General features: G+C 50.0%; 2 protein-coding genes across 4 annotated transcripts in view; one reads left to right on the top strand and one right to left on the bottom strand.

The window, feature by feature from the left end:
• RBP4 (retinol binding protein 4) lies at window positions 1-6,367 on the top strand. Of its 2 annotated transcripts, none has more exons than XM_024121568.2 (6): window positions 1-569; window positions 777-905; window positions 1,001-1,134; window positions 1,286-1,392; window positions 4,381-4,593; window positions 6,070-6,367. In XM_024121568.2, the coding sequence occupies exons 2-6, from the start codon at window positions 795-797 to the stop codon at window positions 6,093-6,095; spliced, it is 591 nt and encodes a 196-aa protein (XP_023977336.1). In that variant the 5' UTR covers window positions 1-569; window positions 777-794; the 3' UTR covers window positions 6,096-6,367. The 2 variants fall into 2 exon arrangements, with proteins under 2 accessions (XP_023977336.1, XP_023977337.1); XM_024121569.3 differs by having other exon boundaries at window positions 465-569; window positions 1,289-1,392.
• A 1,110-nt stretch (window positions 6,368-7,477) lies between these two features.
• Window positions 7,478-17,878, bottom strand: part of FFAR4 (free fatty acid receptor 4) — a 20,751-nt gene continuing 10,350 nt past the window's right edge. The window contains exons 3-4 of one of the 2 annotated variants that reach the window (XM_055081119.1): window positions 13,502-13,702; window positions 7,478-9,823 (exon numbers count right to left, since the gene is read on the bottom strand). In XM_055081119.1, the coding sequence (XP_054937094.1) occupies window positions 9,434-9,823; window positions 13,502-13,702 (591 nt within the window). In that variant the 3' untranslated portion in view covers window positions 7,478-9,433. The remainder of the gene's footprint in view (window positions 9,824-13,501; window positions 13,703-17,878) is intronic. The other variant, XM_007107125.3, reaches the window with a different exon arrangement.

Below are 17,878 nucleotides of genomic sequence, written 5' to 3'. Positions count from 1 at the left end.
GGCGGGAACAGTCCCAGACCGCTGCACAAGTAGCCTTCAGAGGGCCGAGGGGCCAGCTGCGCACGGCCCGGCCGGGGCGCTAACGCACCGGGCAGCACCGCAGATGCCCCTCGCTCTGGGAGGCCACGGTCTTCCCGCCAGACCGACCTGAGCCTCCGGCCAGAGCAACTGGGCCCCGAGGCCACCCCAGGCCGCAGCTGGCGGCCGCTGGCACCCGTCTCGGGTAACTAGGCCAGGGCTGGTTCCCGCGGCTCGCCGCCGCCGGAGAGTTGGGCTCCGCCGAGGCCACCCCGCGCGGCAGCTCCACAAGCCCCGGGCGGCGCTGGAGGTGAGGCTCTCGCCCAAAGGCACCCTCCCGGCGCCCGGGCGGCGGTGAGTCAGGGCGCGTTATGCAAGTCCTGGCCCGCCGGCCCCGGCGCCTCCCCCTCGGTCTTTCATCCCGCGCCGTTACGAAAGCGCGACCCCCCTCCCCCCGGAGCCTTATATAATGCGGCCGGGCAGCCCCCGCTCGCCTCCCTAGCTCCACGCGCGCCCGGACCCGCGACCAGGCTTGAGCGCAGCTCCCGACCGTGAGCGGCGGCCCGGAGGGACCGGGGGGCCGGCGCGGGAGAGACGGGGGGCCGGGATGAACGGGATGGGGGTACGGGGGCAGGAGGGATGGGGGACCGGGGGCCGGCGGGATGAGGGCTCGGCGCGGGCGGGATGGGGTCTAGGGACCGGCAGTGGCGAGTCGGCTGGTCCGGCCGCCAGGCGCTCTCAGCGCGCGGTTCCCACAGGGCGGACTCCCGAGTAAGATGGAGTGGGTGTGGGCGCTGGTGCTACTGGCGGCGCTGGGCAGCGCCCGGGCGGAGCGCGACTGCCGGGTGAGCAGCTTCCGAGTCAAGGAGAACTTCGACAAGGCTCGCGTAGGTATCTGCGTCCCGGATGCCCCGCGGTCCCCTTTACCGGCGGCCGGCCGTGCGCTCCCGGACACCAAACGCTGCTCTACTCTCTTCCCCAGTTCTCCGGCACCTGGTACGCCATGGCCAAGAAGGACCCCAAGGGCCTCTTTCTGCAGGACAACATCGTCGCCCAGTTCATGAACGAGAATGGCCACATGACAGCCAAGGCCAAGGGCCGAGTCCGTCTCTTTAAGTCAGTGACCTCTGGGGGGCTGCGCTCCTTGCGCTGCAGGGTCCCCCGGGGCCCAGCGCCAAACCCTGTTTGGGGAGGGACGGGAGCACCCGGGGTGGGATGCAGGGAGCCCTTCGCCCAGCCTGGCTCACGATCCCCTTGGCTTCTGCAGTAGCTGGGACCTGTGCGCAGACATGCTGGGCACCTTCACTGACACCGAGGACCCTGCCAAGTTCAAGATGAAGTACTGGGGCGTAGCGTCCTTTCTCCAGAAAGGAAGTAAGTAGTCGGCTTAGTGGGACTGTCTTGGGGAATGGGAGACATACCTAGCCAAAAGGCTGGGTTTCTCCTCCAGTGGCACCCTTGGGAAGAACGGTCTGTAAGCAACCAGAACTCTCAGCAGGGCTTAAAGCTAGAGGGGTGAAACTGCAAGTAGCCAGGCCCCTTCACTGCGCCCACCCCATCCCCCAGCTCAAAAACCTGGCCCAAGCTCAAAAGGCTCTTGGGCCTGTCACGTGACCTCCTCCTGCCATTTACCCATACGGCCAGCGTGCCAGGGGGTGTGGCCTTCTCCATGCTTAGACCACCCACCTCCTCAAGACCCAACTCACATCACCACCCAACCTGGTTTTGCATTTCCTCCATTTCTTTAGGCTGAATCCCTGAAACAGCTTGAATCCCTGAAACAGCTTGACTACTAGGGGCCCAGCAGAGGCTCAGAGACTCTCATCCAAGGACGCAGGGAGCATTTATAAACAGGGTTGACTCACTCCAAGGTGCCCTACCTGCCGATGCTGAGATTCTGAGCCAGGCACAGTGCTCTGGGTGACAGTGACCTCTTCCCTTTCTCCCAAGCCCTGAAACTCACATGGGGAGCAGGGTGTTAAGGACTTTCAGAAGAGCATCCTAAAATTCAGCCTGACGTAGATGTTCGAGAGCATACATGTACATGCTCTTTCTACTTTTTCCTCATTTCTCCTAAGTTTCAAATCTGCAGTCTACTTGGTACCTAGAGAGTAATGCAGGCCACGGGGGACATATCATGGAACCATAGAGATGGAAAGTTAACCCTATGAAGGGGGTTCAACATGCAGATGAATAAACTGAGGTCAAGAGAAGGTAGTGCTTTGTCCAAGGTCATGCAACAAGTTTGTGAGAGCCAGTGTCAGAAGCCAGGGGTTCTAGCTCCCAGGTCAGGATTAGGTGGCCCTGAACAGCAGGGACTCCTAATACAAACCAGCTTTTACAGTCTTACAGAATACTGTTGGAACTCTCCTGGAAGATAGGCCCCAGAGGGCTGTTCAGGGGCACTCTTAGCTTGGTGAGCCAGGGCAGAAGTGTCCTTTCATGTAGCCCATCTACACGGGGCACGCATTCCTTGACTTCCTCTACAGTTGTGTTAGATGAACTTTTACTTTCTTTTTTATCGAATTGCATCTTCAGTATTGATTTACACTGTACATATGGAGTTGCTATTCAACGAGGGGAAAAAAGCTTTTATCCTTAGAGGTAATAAAAAATTTTTCAAATAACGCAAAACTTCCTAAAGTGATCCATTTAGAGTAAAAGATAAACTTTTCTGATAATGGATTACAAAAATCAGTACCACGGGGCACAAGGTTACTAAGTTTTAGAATCTGCATCTTATCAAACAGATGAGCATGGCCACCGCTGAGCAGTCGTAAGGCTGCCCCTGACCCCCACATCCTGGTGTCTGACACATTCCCCATGGGAAAGCCTGGGAGGTTCAGGGGTGGCTCAGGCTTCCTCCTGGCGGGCCTGCAGTGAGCTGAAGAGGGGCCTCACCACCCACCGCTGTGCAGCTCTCCTACAGGGCATGGGTTTGGGCTGAGCCCCTTCTAGGCAGGGACTCCCAGGGTTCTCAGAGCCAAGAGGCACACCCAGAGGTGACTTAGGCAAGGATTAGCGATCTCCCTTACACCCTTAATGCTGGGGGATCCAGGCTCCCCTGCGTTCCTGCAGCACAGAACATGACATAGAGCAGAGATCATCACTTGCCTCATGACCTGGGTGTGAAATGGAGACCCGGAGGCTTTGCATTTCTTATTTCTTATCCCCTGTTGCCCCCAGTTTATTTATCGCCTGGAGACAGTGTGGTGTAGAGGTTAGGTATGAGGGCTCCAGAGTCAGACTGAACCTCAGTTTTGTCCTGCTCTTTGTGATCCTGGGTGAATTACTTAATTTCTCTGTGCCTCAGTTTCCTTATCTGGAAAATGGGGATGATAGTGTGCACTTTCAGGTCGTTGTGAAAAATAATTGAGAAAGCACAGAAAGTGTCCGCACAGTGACTGACACATAACTAAGTGCTCAGAAAGTCTTGGTCATGGTTATACATCAACAAGAATGTTAAGCAGAGATGTGCTATGTTTTACCAAATGTGAGGTGTTTGGATATCCACATTGTTGTTTCTCCATGGCAAACCTCTCACATACATTCTTACTAACGTGGTTTCCCCATCCTGTCTTTACTGACGTTAGTACCACCTTTGTTTACACTTATGCTTCATGGCTTACATCCCAGTCTTAGGAAGAAATGTAGTCTAAATTCTTCAAGGGCTCCGCTCTGCCTCTGTCAGGAGAGCTCTGAAGAGTATGAGCTCTAAGAAAGAATATCTGATGTCAGAGGGTAGTCATCTTTTGCCCTCAAGGCAGAACCTACCCTCTTTTGCCAGCTTGGAGAATTGAGTCAGGTTACTAAGCCAGAATTAGGGTGGAGCCAGAAAAGCCATGAACCAGATCATCCAGTGGACTGAGAGGCAGGAGAGCAGTGTGGATAGTGAGAGGACCGGGAACTAGCTGATACGGATCAGTGCCAAAGATTCATCCCGCTGTTGGGGGTGATGTACGTTGGTGGCCGTCAATATCAGCCACAAAGGCACAAGATATTGTCAGAGGGTAGATGGAGGAGACGTCAGTAGAAAGGTCTAGTCTGTGGTTTTGATGGGTCCACATTCTCGGTTGTTCTTTGGAAAGATACGATCACATTTATCATCAGGGAGAGAAAGAATTATTAAAGTGAATGAGGTTCCCCCCCTCACCGACTCCAGTATTTTTTCCTGTAAAGGACAAGATCCTTTCTCATGGTCCCGATTTTCTAAGAGCTGTCAGAATTCTCTGTAGTCTCCTGCTTCCTAACTCCTGAATCCAGTTTGGGGAAGTGGCTGGTTTCTGGGGCCAGGCAGTAAGTTTCCTTGACATCTGAGTGGCGGAGAGAGATGCAGTGGCCCCGTGGCTTTCTGCCTTGCAGACGATGACCACTGGATCATTGACACGGACTACGACACCTACGCTGTGCAGTACTCCTGCCGCCTCCTGAACTTCGATGGCACCTGCGCTGACAGCTACTCCTTCGTGTTTGCCCGTGACCTGAACGGCTTTTCCCCCGAGGTGCAGAAAATCGTGAGACAGAGGCAGGAGGAGCTGTGCCTGGCCAGGCAGTACCGGCTGATCGTTCACAATGGTGAGTGGTGTGTGGGAACAGGGCACCGGCTGCTCGCCTTTAAGGGTCCCTGGGTCTGCATGCCCTGAGATGCGTTTCATCTGCATGCAAGAGAAAACAGGGAGTCTTGGGAGCCCCCTCTGAGTCCAAGTCTTCGTCCCTCTTGACCAGATCTTTCACTGGCCTTATCATGGGGCTGATGCAGAAGGAGTGGGCAAAAGCCTTTTTCCAAAACCTTGGCACTTTTAATTAAGTAAAACTGCAGGGGACAGACTCTTCCTTTTTATCTGCTACCTTAGGCTCAGTCTGTGGTCACGTGATTTTGCTCCTGGCTGCACTACCCAAAAAACCATTTTGACTAGATTAATATTGTCTGGGGAATTGAGTGGCCCCAGTGAAGAGCTGGGCATTGAATGTGGCCATTGGTGTAAAAACAGCTTAACGAGAGACATCACCATAGCAAGTTCAAAAGAGAGTGATTTCAACAAGTGCTCTTTTTCTAACATGGAACTAAATATCCAGTAAGTTGACTAGCTGGTTTTCCTCACTTATGTTTCTTTGAGATTCCCTGGAACACCCATTGAATCTTTTTATGGATATTACTCTTATCTGATCTTGATTTAAAAACTAGTAATATTCTGGAGGAAAGGGCACATTTTATTTTGAATAGACACTCACTCCCATGGGAAACTGGGTTTCAAAATCCAAATAGGGTAATGCTAAATTGTGGGGGAAAAAAGAGAACACAACTGAACTTCTCTGTCGGTCTGACTTCGGTCATCTAACTAGCTAACCCACACTACACCAAACAGATATGAACGCAGACCAAACAAGTAAATAAATAAGATTTTGATGCTTCACCCAGGGGCAGCCTAAGTGTAGGGCAGGATTTCACCCCAGCCAGGCTCCCCACCAAGCCCTTTGCCTACCTTATCTCACTTAATCCTGGAGACACCTCATGAAGTACGTATTCTCATTATCCACGTTCTACAAGATGAGAAAACAGAGGCTAAGAAAGATTACGAAGGTTGCCCAAGATCTTCGATAGATAGCTGAGTTGGATGCAAACCAAAGTGGTTTTGTGACTCTGAAGCCCCTTGTGGCACCACCTGGTGACATATGACACAGGACACGGAGAACACTCTATAAAACTGCTAACTTAGTAGCTGAGGTCAGGCTGACTTGGCCCTCACTTCCTGAAACAGGAGGACATACCCACATCCCTGTGAAATGCAGTGAGGCAAATTTAAGACAAGTAAAAAACAGCACTTTGATACAGGAGATCCTATGCTCTGGGGCCCACCCCATCACGCCCAGAGAAATTCAGAGGGTTTCAGAAAGCCTTGAAGATGTTTATGAATTAGAGCCACATCTAGCTATAACCTTACAAGAAGCGTTTGAACAAAGCCGAGCCCTAAGGTCATCGAATATTCACTCTCTACATTTAACACCAGCTCCATATTTCTGTCATTAATATCTTTGTTTTCTACATTTCAGGTTACTGTGATGGCGAATCAGAATGAAATATTTTGTAGCAACGTGGAGGGTGTCGTTTCATTAGGAAACTTCCCATTAACTCACTCAGCCTTCAACTCTTAGTTTGCACCGCTCTCTCTCCTCCCCTCCCCTCCCCCATGTAAACATAAAACATTCAGGACACGTAAAAATATATGTGGGGATAAGTGAATCTCTTTGCACTCAAATGTCTGTGTTCCCTGGAGTTTTCTAAGGACTCATTTGAGGATTAGGATTCCAGACTTTGATTTATTAAAATATGTATAGTTACCTATTTCCTGTGATTTGGGTTTTTATTTGTGTTCGCGTCTGTGTTGAAGTGAGAAGCTCTGCAGGTGGCTAGGTAGGATGCACTTTTTATATACCGGGAGGGGTTCTTCTCTCCTGGCTCTTTATGACCTTCGGCCTGTTCTAGTGCCTAACCTCCATTATTAATGAACGTGGCTTAACTTCCTGAAAACGGGATTTCCCCATTAACCCAGGAGGCCTTAACTACTGAGGCCAAAAGAGGTGAGTGTAGGTTAGGCCAGGCCAGTGACCCCAGCCTCAGGCAGCCCCAGGCCCTGGAGGCGGGCAGGGTGGCGGGCTCACCCCGAGCTGGTCTGAGACGCCGAGAGGCATGGGGTGGGGTGAGCTCTAAGAAACGCCCCCCAGCCCTTCATTGTCTCTGGCACCTAATTCACTTCTTATTTCAGCTGTGGGCAAAAGGTTGCAGAAGAGGCCATGGGCTTCCCTGGGGGAATCAGGAGACGGATCATGGCGCCCCTACCTAGAGTGTGCGGGAAAGGGGAAGTAGCTGGGTCTGGGGCAGGACACCAGTGTCCCACACCATTAGCAGCACTTGTGAACGCTAACGTATAGCTGCATACAAAGCCACGTGCTTCAGTTTCCCAGGAGCTCCTAGGAGCATCAGTTTATCATCTTGAAAAGGCATCAAGGCTTTGGTACCAGTGTCTTGGTTTTACTTCAGAATTCTGCTCAGATATAATTAGCTGTATGATTTGGGGCTGGTTGTATAGTTTCTCTGAGCCTCACTCTCCTCTTGTGAAATATGGGGAAACAGTGTCTGCCTGATGGGCTGCAGTGAGGGTTCAGTTAGAGCACTTAGGATGCCAGGCTGACATTTCTGAGATGTGTCAGAAGCAGGGAAGGGCAGCTCTCTCCCGTGTGTGAGGAGAGCTCTGCCTGGGTGCTGGCATATCAGGGGGCCACGGAGGCTCCTGGGGCCCCCAAATCAATGTGCTTTGTTCTCCCACCAGAAAGGGAGAAGGCAGGGGACCATGCACAGGAAAGCTCTACCTGTCATTCACATGGAACAGGGGCCATCAGAGCCAGGCCCTTCAGGTGTCACCCCAGAGACCCAGAAGACAGCCACACATCACTTCAAAAAGCAGCTTTAATTTACCAAATTTATTAACTAAAGATGAACAAAAGATCCCTGTCCTCTAGTCCTCAAGCTTGTTAATAAACCTTACTTCAAAAGCAAGCTGCTCAAGAAACTCCACCAGCAAAGACAACTACTGGCTCTGATTTACTTGGTGACAAAGATTGGTTGAGCATGTCCTATGTGCCAGGCCCTGAGCTACTGTTCCAGCCACTGGCCCAACCTCCAAGTGCTGGCGTGGCCCTGGGTTCTTGCTGGCTCTGGTTTCTTCTCTCTCTCTCTTCCCAGGGATATTTCATAAAACCATAAATCTGCAAACACTATCTGATGACTCCCAACATTGTATATTCAGGCCCACACCCCCATCCCTGCACCCAACTGCCTACTTTCCATTTGGATCTCACTGGGGTTTCACATGTTTATGCCCCAAGTGAAACTCTTGGTGTTTCTATTTCCTGTTCTCCTAGTCTTCCCCATTTTTGTTGCCTGCTCTCCATCCAGTCACTGTCAGGAGTCACCCCTGAATCCTCTCTTTCCCTCCTAATCTGCATCCTGTCCATCAATAAATCATGTTTGCTCTGCCTTCCCAAAGTACGTCCCAAGATCATTTCTCACAATCCCCCACTGCTGCCACCCACCTCCAACTTCCCCATCTTCTTTCTCTACTTCAACAGCCACCTAACTGGTCTCCATCTTTATTCCTGCTCCACAAAGTTTATTCCCTGCACAGCAACCAGTATAGCAGGTCACATCAGCATCCACTTACAAACCTCCAGGGGCTGCCCACTGAACACAGAATAAACTCTCTATGGTAGCCTCCCAGACCCTGTGTAATCCAGCCCTGTAACCTCTCTGGTCTCAACTGATGGTCTCCAGCAGAGCATCCCTCTGTCTTGGCATCAAGGACATTGCCCGGCATACAGGAGGCTCAGCCAGTAGTTTGCTTTGTTTATACCTATCTTCTTTCTGTGCCACAGGTACACAAGCCTCTTTGCACCAGCACCAGCACCAGCGTCTGCTCCATCTGCAAATCCCCATTCCCTTGGATTCACATGGCTGGCTCCTTCTCATGGTTTACCTTTTGGCTCAAATATACCCCTTAGAACAGTCTTCGCAGACCCCTCAACACCCCATCTAAATTGCCATCACTGTCCTATTTTCTTCCTGATGCTAATTCACTTTATAATACTATATTGTCTATTGACTTATGTTTGGTTTTTCGCTGCCCCCATCTAGAAGATAAGTAAGCTCCATGAGGGCAGGGGCCATGGCTGCCTGGTTCACTGCTGTATTCCCACCACCAAGAACACCGGCCACAGCATGTGCTTAAGAGACATCTGACAGGTGGATCAACGAAGGGAATCACTGCTGTTCTCACTGTCAAATGTTTGGAGTCATCCGACCTCCTCTCTGACTTCATGACAAAGCTTCTCCTAAAGGGGTCCATGGCATCCCTTTATAAATGAAAAATAAAGTCGCCTTTAATTCCTTGGAAATTAAATCCTTGTTCCTTGGAAATTCCGCAAGCGCTCTTGACATAAATGAATGATCCTGCAGCCTTGCAAATCCAGGGTGGGGAGCTAGAGTGGCCATGACTCTTCAGAGGAAAAATCTGGGTCCTGGACCTGTTCCAAGACTCACTTCAGGAAACCAGCAAGGCGTGGCTTTACATGTAGGAGATGAGATTGCTGAACAGTTGCAAATAAAAATTATTAAACTTAATCATATTACACACTGAAAAAGTTCATATTGAAAAGGAACCCACAGCGAATACTTTTATAAAGGATAAAATTGTTATACTGAATTATCACTCCTTAATTTACTGGTGCTGAAAATGTACATTTGCATAGGTTACATTTTCTTAAAGCAGGTACCCTGGTGCGACCGTCCTGGAAATGAACTCCCTTTGAAAACACACCATGGCTTGCCAGAGAGTGACGGACACCTACAGAGAGAAATTAACTAGCTGGCAATAACAGACAGATCATTTCTTCTGACAGATGTGTCTGTAAACATGGCTCCCTTTTCTGAGAAGAAGAAGCAGTGAAAAAATTTCCTCCATTCGTTCCTAAACAGTGACATGTTGTAGAGAATGGGGTTGACGGCCGAGTTGGCAAAGGTGAAGGCCACCACCCAGAAGAAGAGGGACGGCCAGATGACCAGGTTTTGCTTGAAGTTCTGGATCAGGATGAGGAGAATGGTGATGATGATGGGGCTCCACATGATGAAGAAGGAGATCATGAGCAGGAAGAGGGTGCGGAAGAGCCGGACGTCCTGCTGGGACACGTGGAGCTGGTGGCTCTCCGAGTAAGCCAGGTTCATCGTGAGCCTTCTCCTTGACGCCTTTGTGATCTGCAGGAACACAAAACAGAGCCGGCGCCACGGTTTACGGCAGGACATCGGCAGTGTTGATCTTGGAGGGACAGAGGAGGCCCAGGAGTTGGACTCTGCCATTCTCGCTGCACTGGGACTACTTGGCTTTGGAGCTTTGGGCAGAGAGAGCTCCCTTCTCAGAGGCCTGGCTCGCTGCCCACGCTTAGGATGCGCTGGTCAGCTGGCCTCCTGAGAAATAAGGCAGATCATCCATGTTATAAGTAGTGTTGATGAGGGGAAGTGAAAAGCCAGAATGCCATGGTCTAGAAGAGAGATGTGTGAACACAGGTTTAGGTGTCATTCAAGATTCCCCTTCCCAGTAAGAAAGAGGAGCTGGTCAGAGCACTGCTAGTGACATGTGTTGAAAAACTGAAACCATTTCCCCTTTATGCCCCCAGGTGAGAGGTGACAACGGGTAGGATAAACATCCTCGTGCCTATCTTTGCACACCTAGATGAGCATATCAGTAGAATAAATTCTCAACAGTGGGACTGAAGGGACCTCTAATATTTTGTACTAATGAGCAGGGTCAGCATTACAGCAGAGGGATTGAGGGCAAGGAGGCAACTCTGGTGACATGGGTCCAGAAGGGTGTTCTGGACTCTTCTTTCAGGAGCCCTTGCAGGCACTGCTCTCTGAACCTTCTGCCCAGTCTCTTCTGGTCAGTTAGAGGGTATTGCTTCAGCATCAATCAGAGAAGCTGGTTACTAATTGGCTGTGGGCAGCCTTGGACATATGGCCCATCAACTGAGGCAGGCTAACCAGATTAAAATAAAGCCCCGCATGTCCTCTCACCCCACTGTCTCACGTAAAAACAGTATTTTTGGAACAGACAAATGCTTCATAACATCTCAGAACCAGAGTGTTGGAGCTAGATGGGCCCATGCACGGTTGGAGCAGCACTTCTCAGACTGCACTCTGCCTGCGAGGCATTCAGCTCTATTTCATTTAAATGTAGATTCTGATTTTGCATGCCCCCAGGACCACACTTGGAGTAGCCAAGGCCTACTCCACACCTTCATTCCACAGGGGAGGAAACAGGCCCTCCAGAGAGAGGGTTTAGCCAAAGTACTTTGAAAACAGGAGCCTTAGAACTGTTCACATCAGAGAGCAAAAGCCCCACAGAAGCTGAGTCCGTGAGAGAGAAGGTGGGGCTTCCCCAGAGGCTCTAAAGACCCCAGTGCTTAGGCTCACACTGCCCTGGGGATACATACAGAGCCCTGCCCTTACGCCTAATTCTAGTTTTCCTCTCAGCACAGCCAGTAGGCAGAAGGCCTGCTGTCCCCCATCACCTGCTCAGCTTTAACGGCGCCAAGAGGTGGGAATGAGGGGGTGAGGATGGGCTGGGGTGGAGGTGGCCGCAGACTGGGGCACAGTTAGCCTGGGATGCAGTGGGGCCCTGTACCCACTAGCCTGACATGCTTTGTTCCAGCCTGTGACCTCTGTCCCAGGTAAGAGATCCAATTCCGAATGTCTTGCCACATTCATGGTGCTTGCTAACTAACGTGCCTTTGCTTAGTCTGGCCCCGTGTCCTGCTTCTCCTGCAGGAGCAGGCTGCTGGGCACACAGCGAGTGCTTACATGTCTGGAGACTTTAATAGCCAAAACTCTTGTTTTGTTTTTTTTTGTGGTATCGCTCCGCGGCACGTGGGATCCTCCCAGACCGGGGCGCGAACCCGGTTCCACTGCATCGGCAGGCGGACGCGCAACCACTGCGCCACCAGGGAAGCCCAGCCAAAACTCTTATCGTTAGCTCTGCCCGGGCCTTCCTAGGACCATTCCCCTAAAATTATTGAATCTCAAGAGATGAAGCAATCAGAAAGTAATCAGAATCATTCAAATTTGGGGCAAGATTAACTCCAAGACCCGAATGGCTCAGAATATTCTCTTTAGAATACCTCTAATTAGCTAATTAAAGGATAGCCATTTAATTGCCCTGTGATTAAATACAACTGCTTCTGTGTAGTAGTTTTGGTCCACTTCTAGGTGACGGTGACCCAGGCAACAGATGCTGAATGAACAGAACGCCTCCCTTCCCACCCACTCCCCACCAAGAACGACAGGAATCATGATCACCGAGCTTCATGAAAGGCTCCCTGTGTGCCAGCCACTGTACTATGCATTTGTTTTATGAATTGTCACATTTAATCTTCAAAACTGCTCGTTGGATTCGTGCTATTATTATCTTCACTCCAGAGACGAGGAAATTGAATCTCAGGAAATTTGAATAGCTTGTTGAAGGTCACTCTACTAATGATGAATGGTCAAAGCCCCCATCTGTGAAACTCCAGCTCAGGTGAGCTGAAGATGAGTGATATCATAAAAGGCTCCAGCCCTCTTCCTGGAGTTGCCTTCCACTTCCGCCCCCCTGCTCTGCAGCGGGGCGACTGCTCAGACCCATAGGCTAAAAGTCACATTGACACATCTAAGCTGGAAGGTGCTGTGTAGAATCAAAGTTAGAATATGTGTTCAGGTGAAAGCTGGTGAATCTGAGACCTTGGATGATAGACCTGGGAGGGTAACAGCTGCCCAGGGGCAGGTGGGTAGGCTGCAGGGGAAATGGCACCACTTCTGAGTAGCCTAAGTGCAGCCTGGTGGGCACATGAGGATGATTCCAACAGCAGCCTCATTGCTAGTGCTGTCCACATTGCTCTGCCAAGAAGGATGGAGTCCCTGGTACAGTGTCTTTTAGATTTTTTTGGGGGGGGGTTCTTTGGGGGTTTTTTTGGCCTCACCGTGCAGCTTGCAGGATCTTAATTCCCCGACCAGGGCTTGCACCCCGAGCCCTTGGCAGTGAAAGTGGGGAGTCCTAACCACTGGATCGCCAGGGAGTTCCCTAGATATTTTTTGAATGAATGATGTGGATGGAAGTTCACACTTATTGAGCACTTACTATGTGCCAAATCCTTGTACATATCACTTGGTTTATCTCTTTAAATTCTCCCAACGATTCTGTGACATATGTACTTTGATGGTCTCCATTTTATTTTGCTTTATTTTACTTTATTTTCATTTAATTTTTATTGGAGTATAGCTGATTTACAATGTTGTATTAGTTTCAGGTGTACAGCAAAGTTAATCAGTTATACATATACATATATCCACTCTTTTTTAGATTCTTTTCCCATATAGGTCATTACAGAGTACTGAGTAGAGTTCCCTGTGCTATACAGTAGGTCCTCATTAGTTATCTACTTTATATATAGTAGTGCGTGTATGTCAATCCCAATCTTCCAATTTAGCCCTCTTTCCACTTACCCCCTGGTAACCATAATTTTGTTTTCTACCTCTGTAACTCTATTTCTGTTTTGTAGATAAGTGATGATCCCCGTTTTACCGAAGAGGAAACTGAGGCCCAAAGAGGTTAAGGAAATTGCCCAACAGTACCCAACTAAGCAGTCGCAGAGCTGGGTTTCAAACCTTGGCAGTCTGACGCCAGTCCACGCTGAAACTTAAACTAATTCCTTCCCACCCTCTAATATCTCCGTCCGTCAGTGGAAATCCTTCCATCCAGCCTGTAACTCCAAGCTCTAATGCCAGGGACTCTGGGAGGGCATCCTGGTTCATCTGCCGTTGGCATCCTGCAGCGCTTTGTTTCAGGTACTCACGTGGCACTTGCCACATATTCTATGGTAGATGTTGAAGCATCATTCTTACCTCTGAGTCCCACCAGACTGCAGCTCCCTGGGGGCCGGGCAGCCCTGTGGCTTCTGTGGTCCAGGGCTCTGGCAAGTGTCTGACAATGACCGTGAGCAGACAGCCGAACAACTGACTCATGGGCCAAGTGAACGTGTGCTTGGCTCTCTTGTTAGCACTGACTGATGCTACCCCATTTCCTTCCAGCCGCAGTTCCCACAGCTTTGAGGGAGTGAGAAGGAAAACGGGCCCATTATAATACAATGCAGCTCCTCCCCTGCTCCCTTCCCCACATTAGATGACAAGACTAGTCGACTTTTGTTCAGGGTTTAAAGTGTCTCTGGCATTACGCTGAATGCTTGGTGTGCTTTTAGATCAAATTAAAAGCTCGATTAACTTCCGAGGATTAACTTTAATCCTTAAAACAAGCCTGTGGGGTATGCTCTCATTTTGGGGACAAGAGACGGAGGCCCTGAGAGGTGAAGTGACTTGCTCAAGGCCTCACGGTCAAGTGGGGAAATGGTACCTCAGGGGGTACGCTCTTCACCGCCAGGCACACCACTGCCACTGCCAGGACAGAGGACAGAGCTCCCGGGAACGGGGTCCTCGGCCACCACCATCAGGGTCACTGGCACTCCATAAAATGTAAATGCTTTGGCCCACCTTCAGACACTCTGATTCTGTGGGTCTGAGTGGGCCCAGGAATCTGCACTTTTTATAAACTCCCCAGGTAATTCTCAATCACTAAAATATGAGAACTACTCATCTAGGACAACAGGCTTGGAGTTTCTCCCCCAGTCCTTTGAAAAGTCACTTTTAAATTGCCTGAGACTCTCTGCCTTCAAATTCACATGAGCATCTGAAGGCTACGAGCAAAGCCACTCCCCACCCCACATCCCTCTGTCACCCCACGCCACCAGACCATAGCCGCGGACCGGTGGATGTGGGGAGAGGTCGCTTCCAGTGACCCAGCTCCGGCCCCTGGGGTTGGGTCTCCTCTGAGGGCTGCTTGGTCAATCCACAACCCCCCTATTAGAATCATCAGACAACAGACTCCATCTTTCCAGAGGACCAACCTCCCCTTCCATCACTGGCAAGCAGGCCCCAAAGCTGGGGAATGCGGTCCAGGCATGGAGAAAGGAAGGGCCACGTGTTCACTACCTAAGACCTTCACATTTAGTTGAAAGGGATTTCATTTCCCAGTTAAGCCCTGCGATAGGTGAAGGTTTTCCAACTTCAGGCCAGACACTCACTCTGTCATTCAACATATATTTATTGAGCCCCTACCATGTGGCCAGCACTCCTACAGGTGCCAGATGCACAGCAAGAAACAAGGTAGCACTGCCCACCCCACACTTCCATTCTAGTGTTTGGGTGGTGAGGGGCCTGGGGGTGAAGGGAGAGGGGGACCAAGAAACCTATAAGCTGTCACAAAGCCTGCCATGGTGCTGGTTACTGGGTGACAATATAAACCAAGCCCCACCAGCAAGCATGGTCAGCCTGATCAAAGGCACTGAGGAGTGGCCTGGAGACTATTACCCTGGGAAACTGTTGACAGGAAAAAGCCACTGGAGATGTATAGCATGCCTGAGTCAGGAGGAAAGAGGAAGCAGGGAAGGCAGAGGGTGGAAAAGGCCATTGCCATGAGCAATTGAAGCAGCCCCAGAAAAAAAGAGCCCCGGTGAAGCCTCCTCTCAGTCAGTGCTCACCCAGGGCGGAACCAGCAACCAGGGTAGGGACTTGAGAACAGCGGTTCCCAAAGGAGAGTCTGTGGAGCACCAGCCCAGAGAGAGCTCTGTGGGGAAAAGGCAGTCAGTCTGCAGTCAGATTTAGCAATGCTGCCTACTCTATTCCAGAGGTGGAGATTCTCAAAGTTCATGAGCATAATAAAGGCTCTGAGAAGGCCTGCAGCAAAGAAACCCATTTAACTTTGATTAACCCAGCATGTTCCAAACTCCTTTGATCATAGAACCCTTCCTAACATCTAACATCCCATGGAGTTCTAGAGAACGCTTTAGGGGACACTCTGCTTGTGAGTTATAAAAGTCAGGGTGATTTGAAAGAGACATTTCTCAGGCCTAGAGATGGTACCCGAGTTAGAGGCAGCAGTGACAGGTGAGAGGTAGGGCTGGTGGGAAAAGGGTCGGTGGTGTAGTTATCTGTCCTATGCTTTCAAATGATTTGCTAATTGTGTCTCTATGAATATAGCTAATTAATACTGATGTTCAATTGATTTTACAGAGTTTTGCTCTTGATAGAAAAAGCTCAGCAGAAAGGCTGATTCAGGATCTCCGAGCTATGAGTATCTTCAGAGGAAGAGAGACGCAAGCTAGGTGGCCCCACCCAGGCTCTCCACCTGGCAGCTTACCTGCTTCCAAGTTACAAACAGGAACAAAGTGAGAACAAATGTCATAGTCCTCCTGGGAAATGGTCAATAGTCAGTTTTGCCAGTGGGGTGGAAAGGAATTTTCTGAAAGTCTTATATTTGCATCAATGTTGGAATTTTCAAAATCACATTAGATCTCTTTCATATTAAAGTCTAACAGTTTGTTCAAAGCATTATCATATCTGCAATTCTCATTTTATTGTGTTAAATGATCCACTGAGGCCCATTTGGCTCCAGAGGGAACTGAGGCCCACATTCATTAAGTGACTTGCCTAAGGTCACACAGTAATAAAGCTTGGACTAGAATCCGGGTCTCATGACTCTTTGTCCAGTGGTTTTCCCACTGTCCCAAAGGAGAAGGTGCTGTTGGCCCTTTCAGTGTGATCCAAGTTTGTGTCTTACTCATTCAGTGAGTGTTTATCGAGCCCCTACAATGAATAAGCCAGGCTCTGTTTCAGGCACAGGACTGTGGCAGTAAACAAAACGAAGTCTCTACCTTCAGGGAGCTTGCATTCTAGTGGGCAAGACAGATGATGATGATATGCAAGTAAATACACACAAATGGAATATGACAGGGGTTGGAAGTGCTTTGAAGAGAAATAAATCAGGGTCAGGGACTACAGAATGATGGGGAATCTCTCTGGAGAAGAGCCTTTTGAGCAGAGACCTAAATGAAGTTGGGGAGTGGCCCACGCAGAAGTCTGGGGGAGAGAGATCCAGGAGAGGAAATGGCAGGTGCAAAGGCCCTGAGGCAGCAGTGTGTTGGCGTGTGTGAGAAAGAGCCCCAAGGACACGAGGGAGGGGGAGAAGATGAGGTGAGAGGGGCAGGCAGGGGACAGATCACACAGGGCCTTAAGGTGAGGGTGTTGGCTTTTCCTCCATCTGTGAGGGAAGTGATGGGATCTAAATTATATCTTTGACTCACTGCTCAGAGCACCATTTCATAACTGTGAGTCATGATAGACACTCGGATTCATCCAGGAGCCGTCCTGAGGTCTGGGATGGGAAGAACGGAAGGCTGGCCGTGAGTTTATAGGCAAAGTGTCTGGAACTGCAGTTAGAGGCGGATGGATAAGAGGACACATCAGGGCTCGAGGGTTCCTAGGATGTTTCCAGGTGGGCCCCGGCCCGAGGAAAAGAATATCCTTTCCATAGAATAAGTCAGTCCTTCCTCAGAAGGTGGCTGAGAACCATGAGGCACGAGTGAAAAGGGACAGATCAGAACCCTCTTGCCTCTAAGGGACTCAGGAGTGGGACTGCCCAAGCAGGAGAGGTCGGATGCCGCTGCCAGCTTCTGCCCAGCCCTCATCTAGCCAGCCAGCTCTGCTCTAGGGCCAGTCCTATGTTCTTGCGGTGCTCCAAATCTGGGCCCTGCTGTTTATTCTCTCAAAAATCTCAGCAGTACCTCTTCCCAGCATGCTGTGAGAGGATTAGAGGAACAGCCTCGCCTAACAATTAACAACAGCTGTAATTTATTCATCCCCTGCTACAGGCAGGCATGACACTCACCATAGTCCCACCAGGAGTATCTCCTATGTATCTCACAAAAATCTTAAACCGTTGGACTTTTGATCATTATTTTGCAGATGAGGGAACAGAGGTTCAGAGAAGGTAAGTAACTTGCCAAGGCCACACAGCAAGTAAGGGGCAGATTCAGGACTCAAAGCCAGGTTATTAAAATAACCCCTTCTGGTCTCCGTGTTTTTTATGGCCCTTTGCTTTTCTCCCTTTTCCTTCTTTTTTCTCTTTTAACAATTTGCAAAGTGTTTTCACACTAAGCCTCAGCATCACTCCTTAATGTGTTTCAGGGTTTCACTGCATTGAATAGCAGCACCTTTGTCTGTCTCCCCCTTCCCTTTCTTGTGTTAAAGCTCCTTCTAGATAGAGAATGTGACTTGCTTACTCTTGACCAATCTCTACTCCCCAACAACACTTTGCACAGAGCAAATTCTTTTTTTTTTTTTTTTTTTTTTTTTGTGGTATGCGGGCCTTTCACTGTTGTGGCCTCTCCC

Source organism: Physeter macrocephalus, chromosome 20 (genome assembly GCF_002837175.3).
Source record: "Physeter macrocephalus isolate SW-GA chromosome 20, ASM283717v5, whole genome shotgun sequence".
Lineage (NCBI taxonomy): Eukaryota > Metazoa > Chordata > Mammalia > Artiodactyla > Physeteridae > Physeter > Physeter macrocephalus.
The sequence above is the reverse complement of the archived record's forward strand: the minus strand, read 5'-3'. Positions and strand labels throughout refer to the sequence as shown.

Coding starts and splice junctions, on each gene's coding strand:
- RBP4 (XM_024121568.2), top strand. CDS start 795: ATGGAGTGGGTGTGGGCGCTGGTGCTACTGGCGGCGCTGGGCAGCGCC. Junction 906..1,000: donor AGAACTTCGACAAGGCTCGC/GTAGGTATCTGC, acceptor TCTCTTCCCCAG/TTCTCCGGCACCTGGTACGC. Junction 1,393..4,380: donor GTCCTTTCTCCAGAAAGGAA/GTAAGTAGTCGG, acceptor TCTGCCTTGCAG/ACGATGACCACTGGATCATT.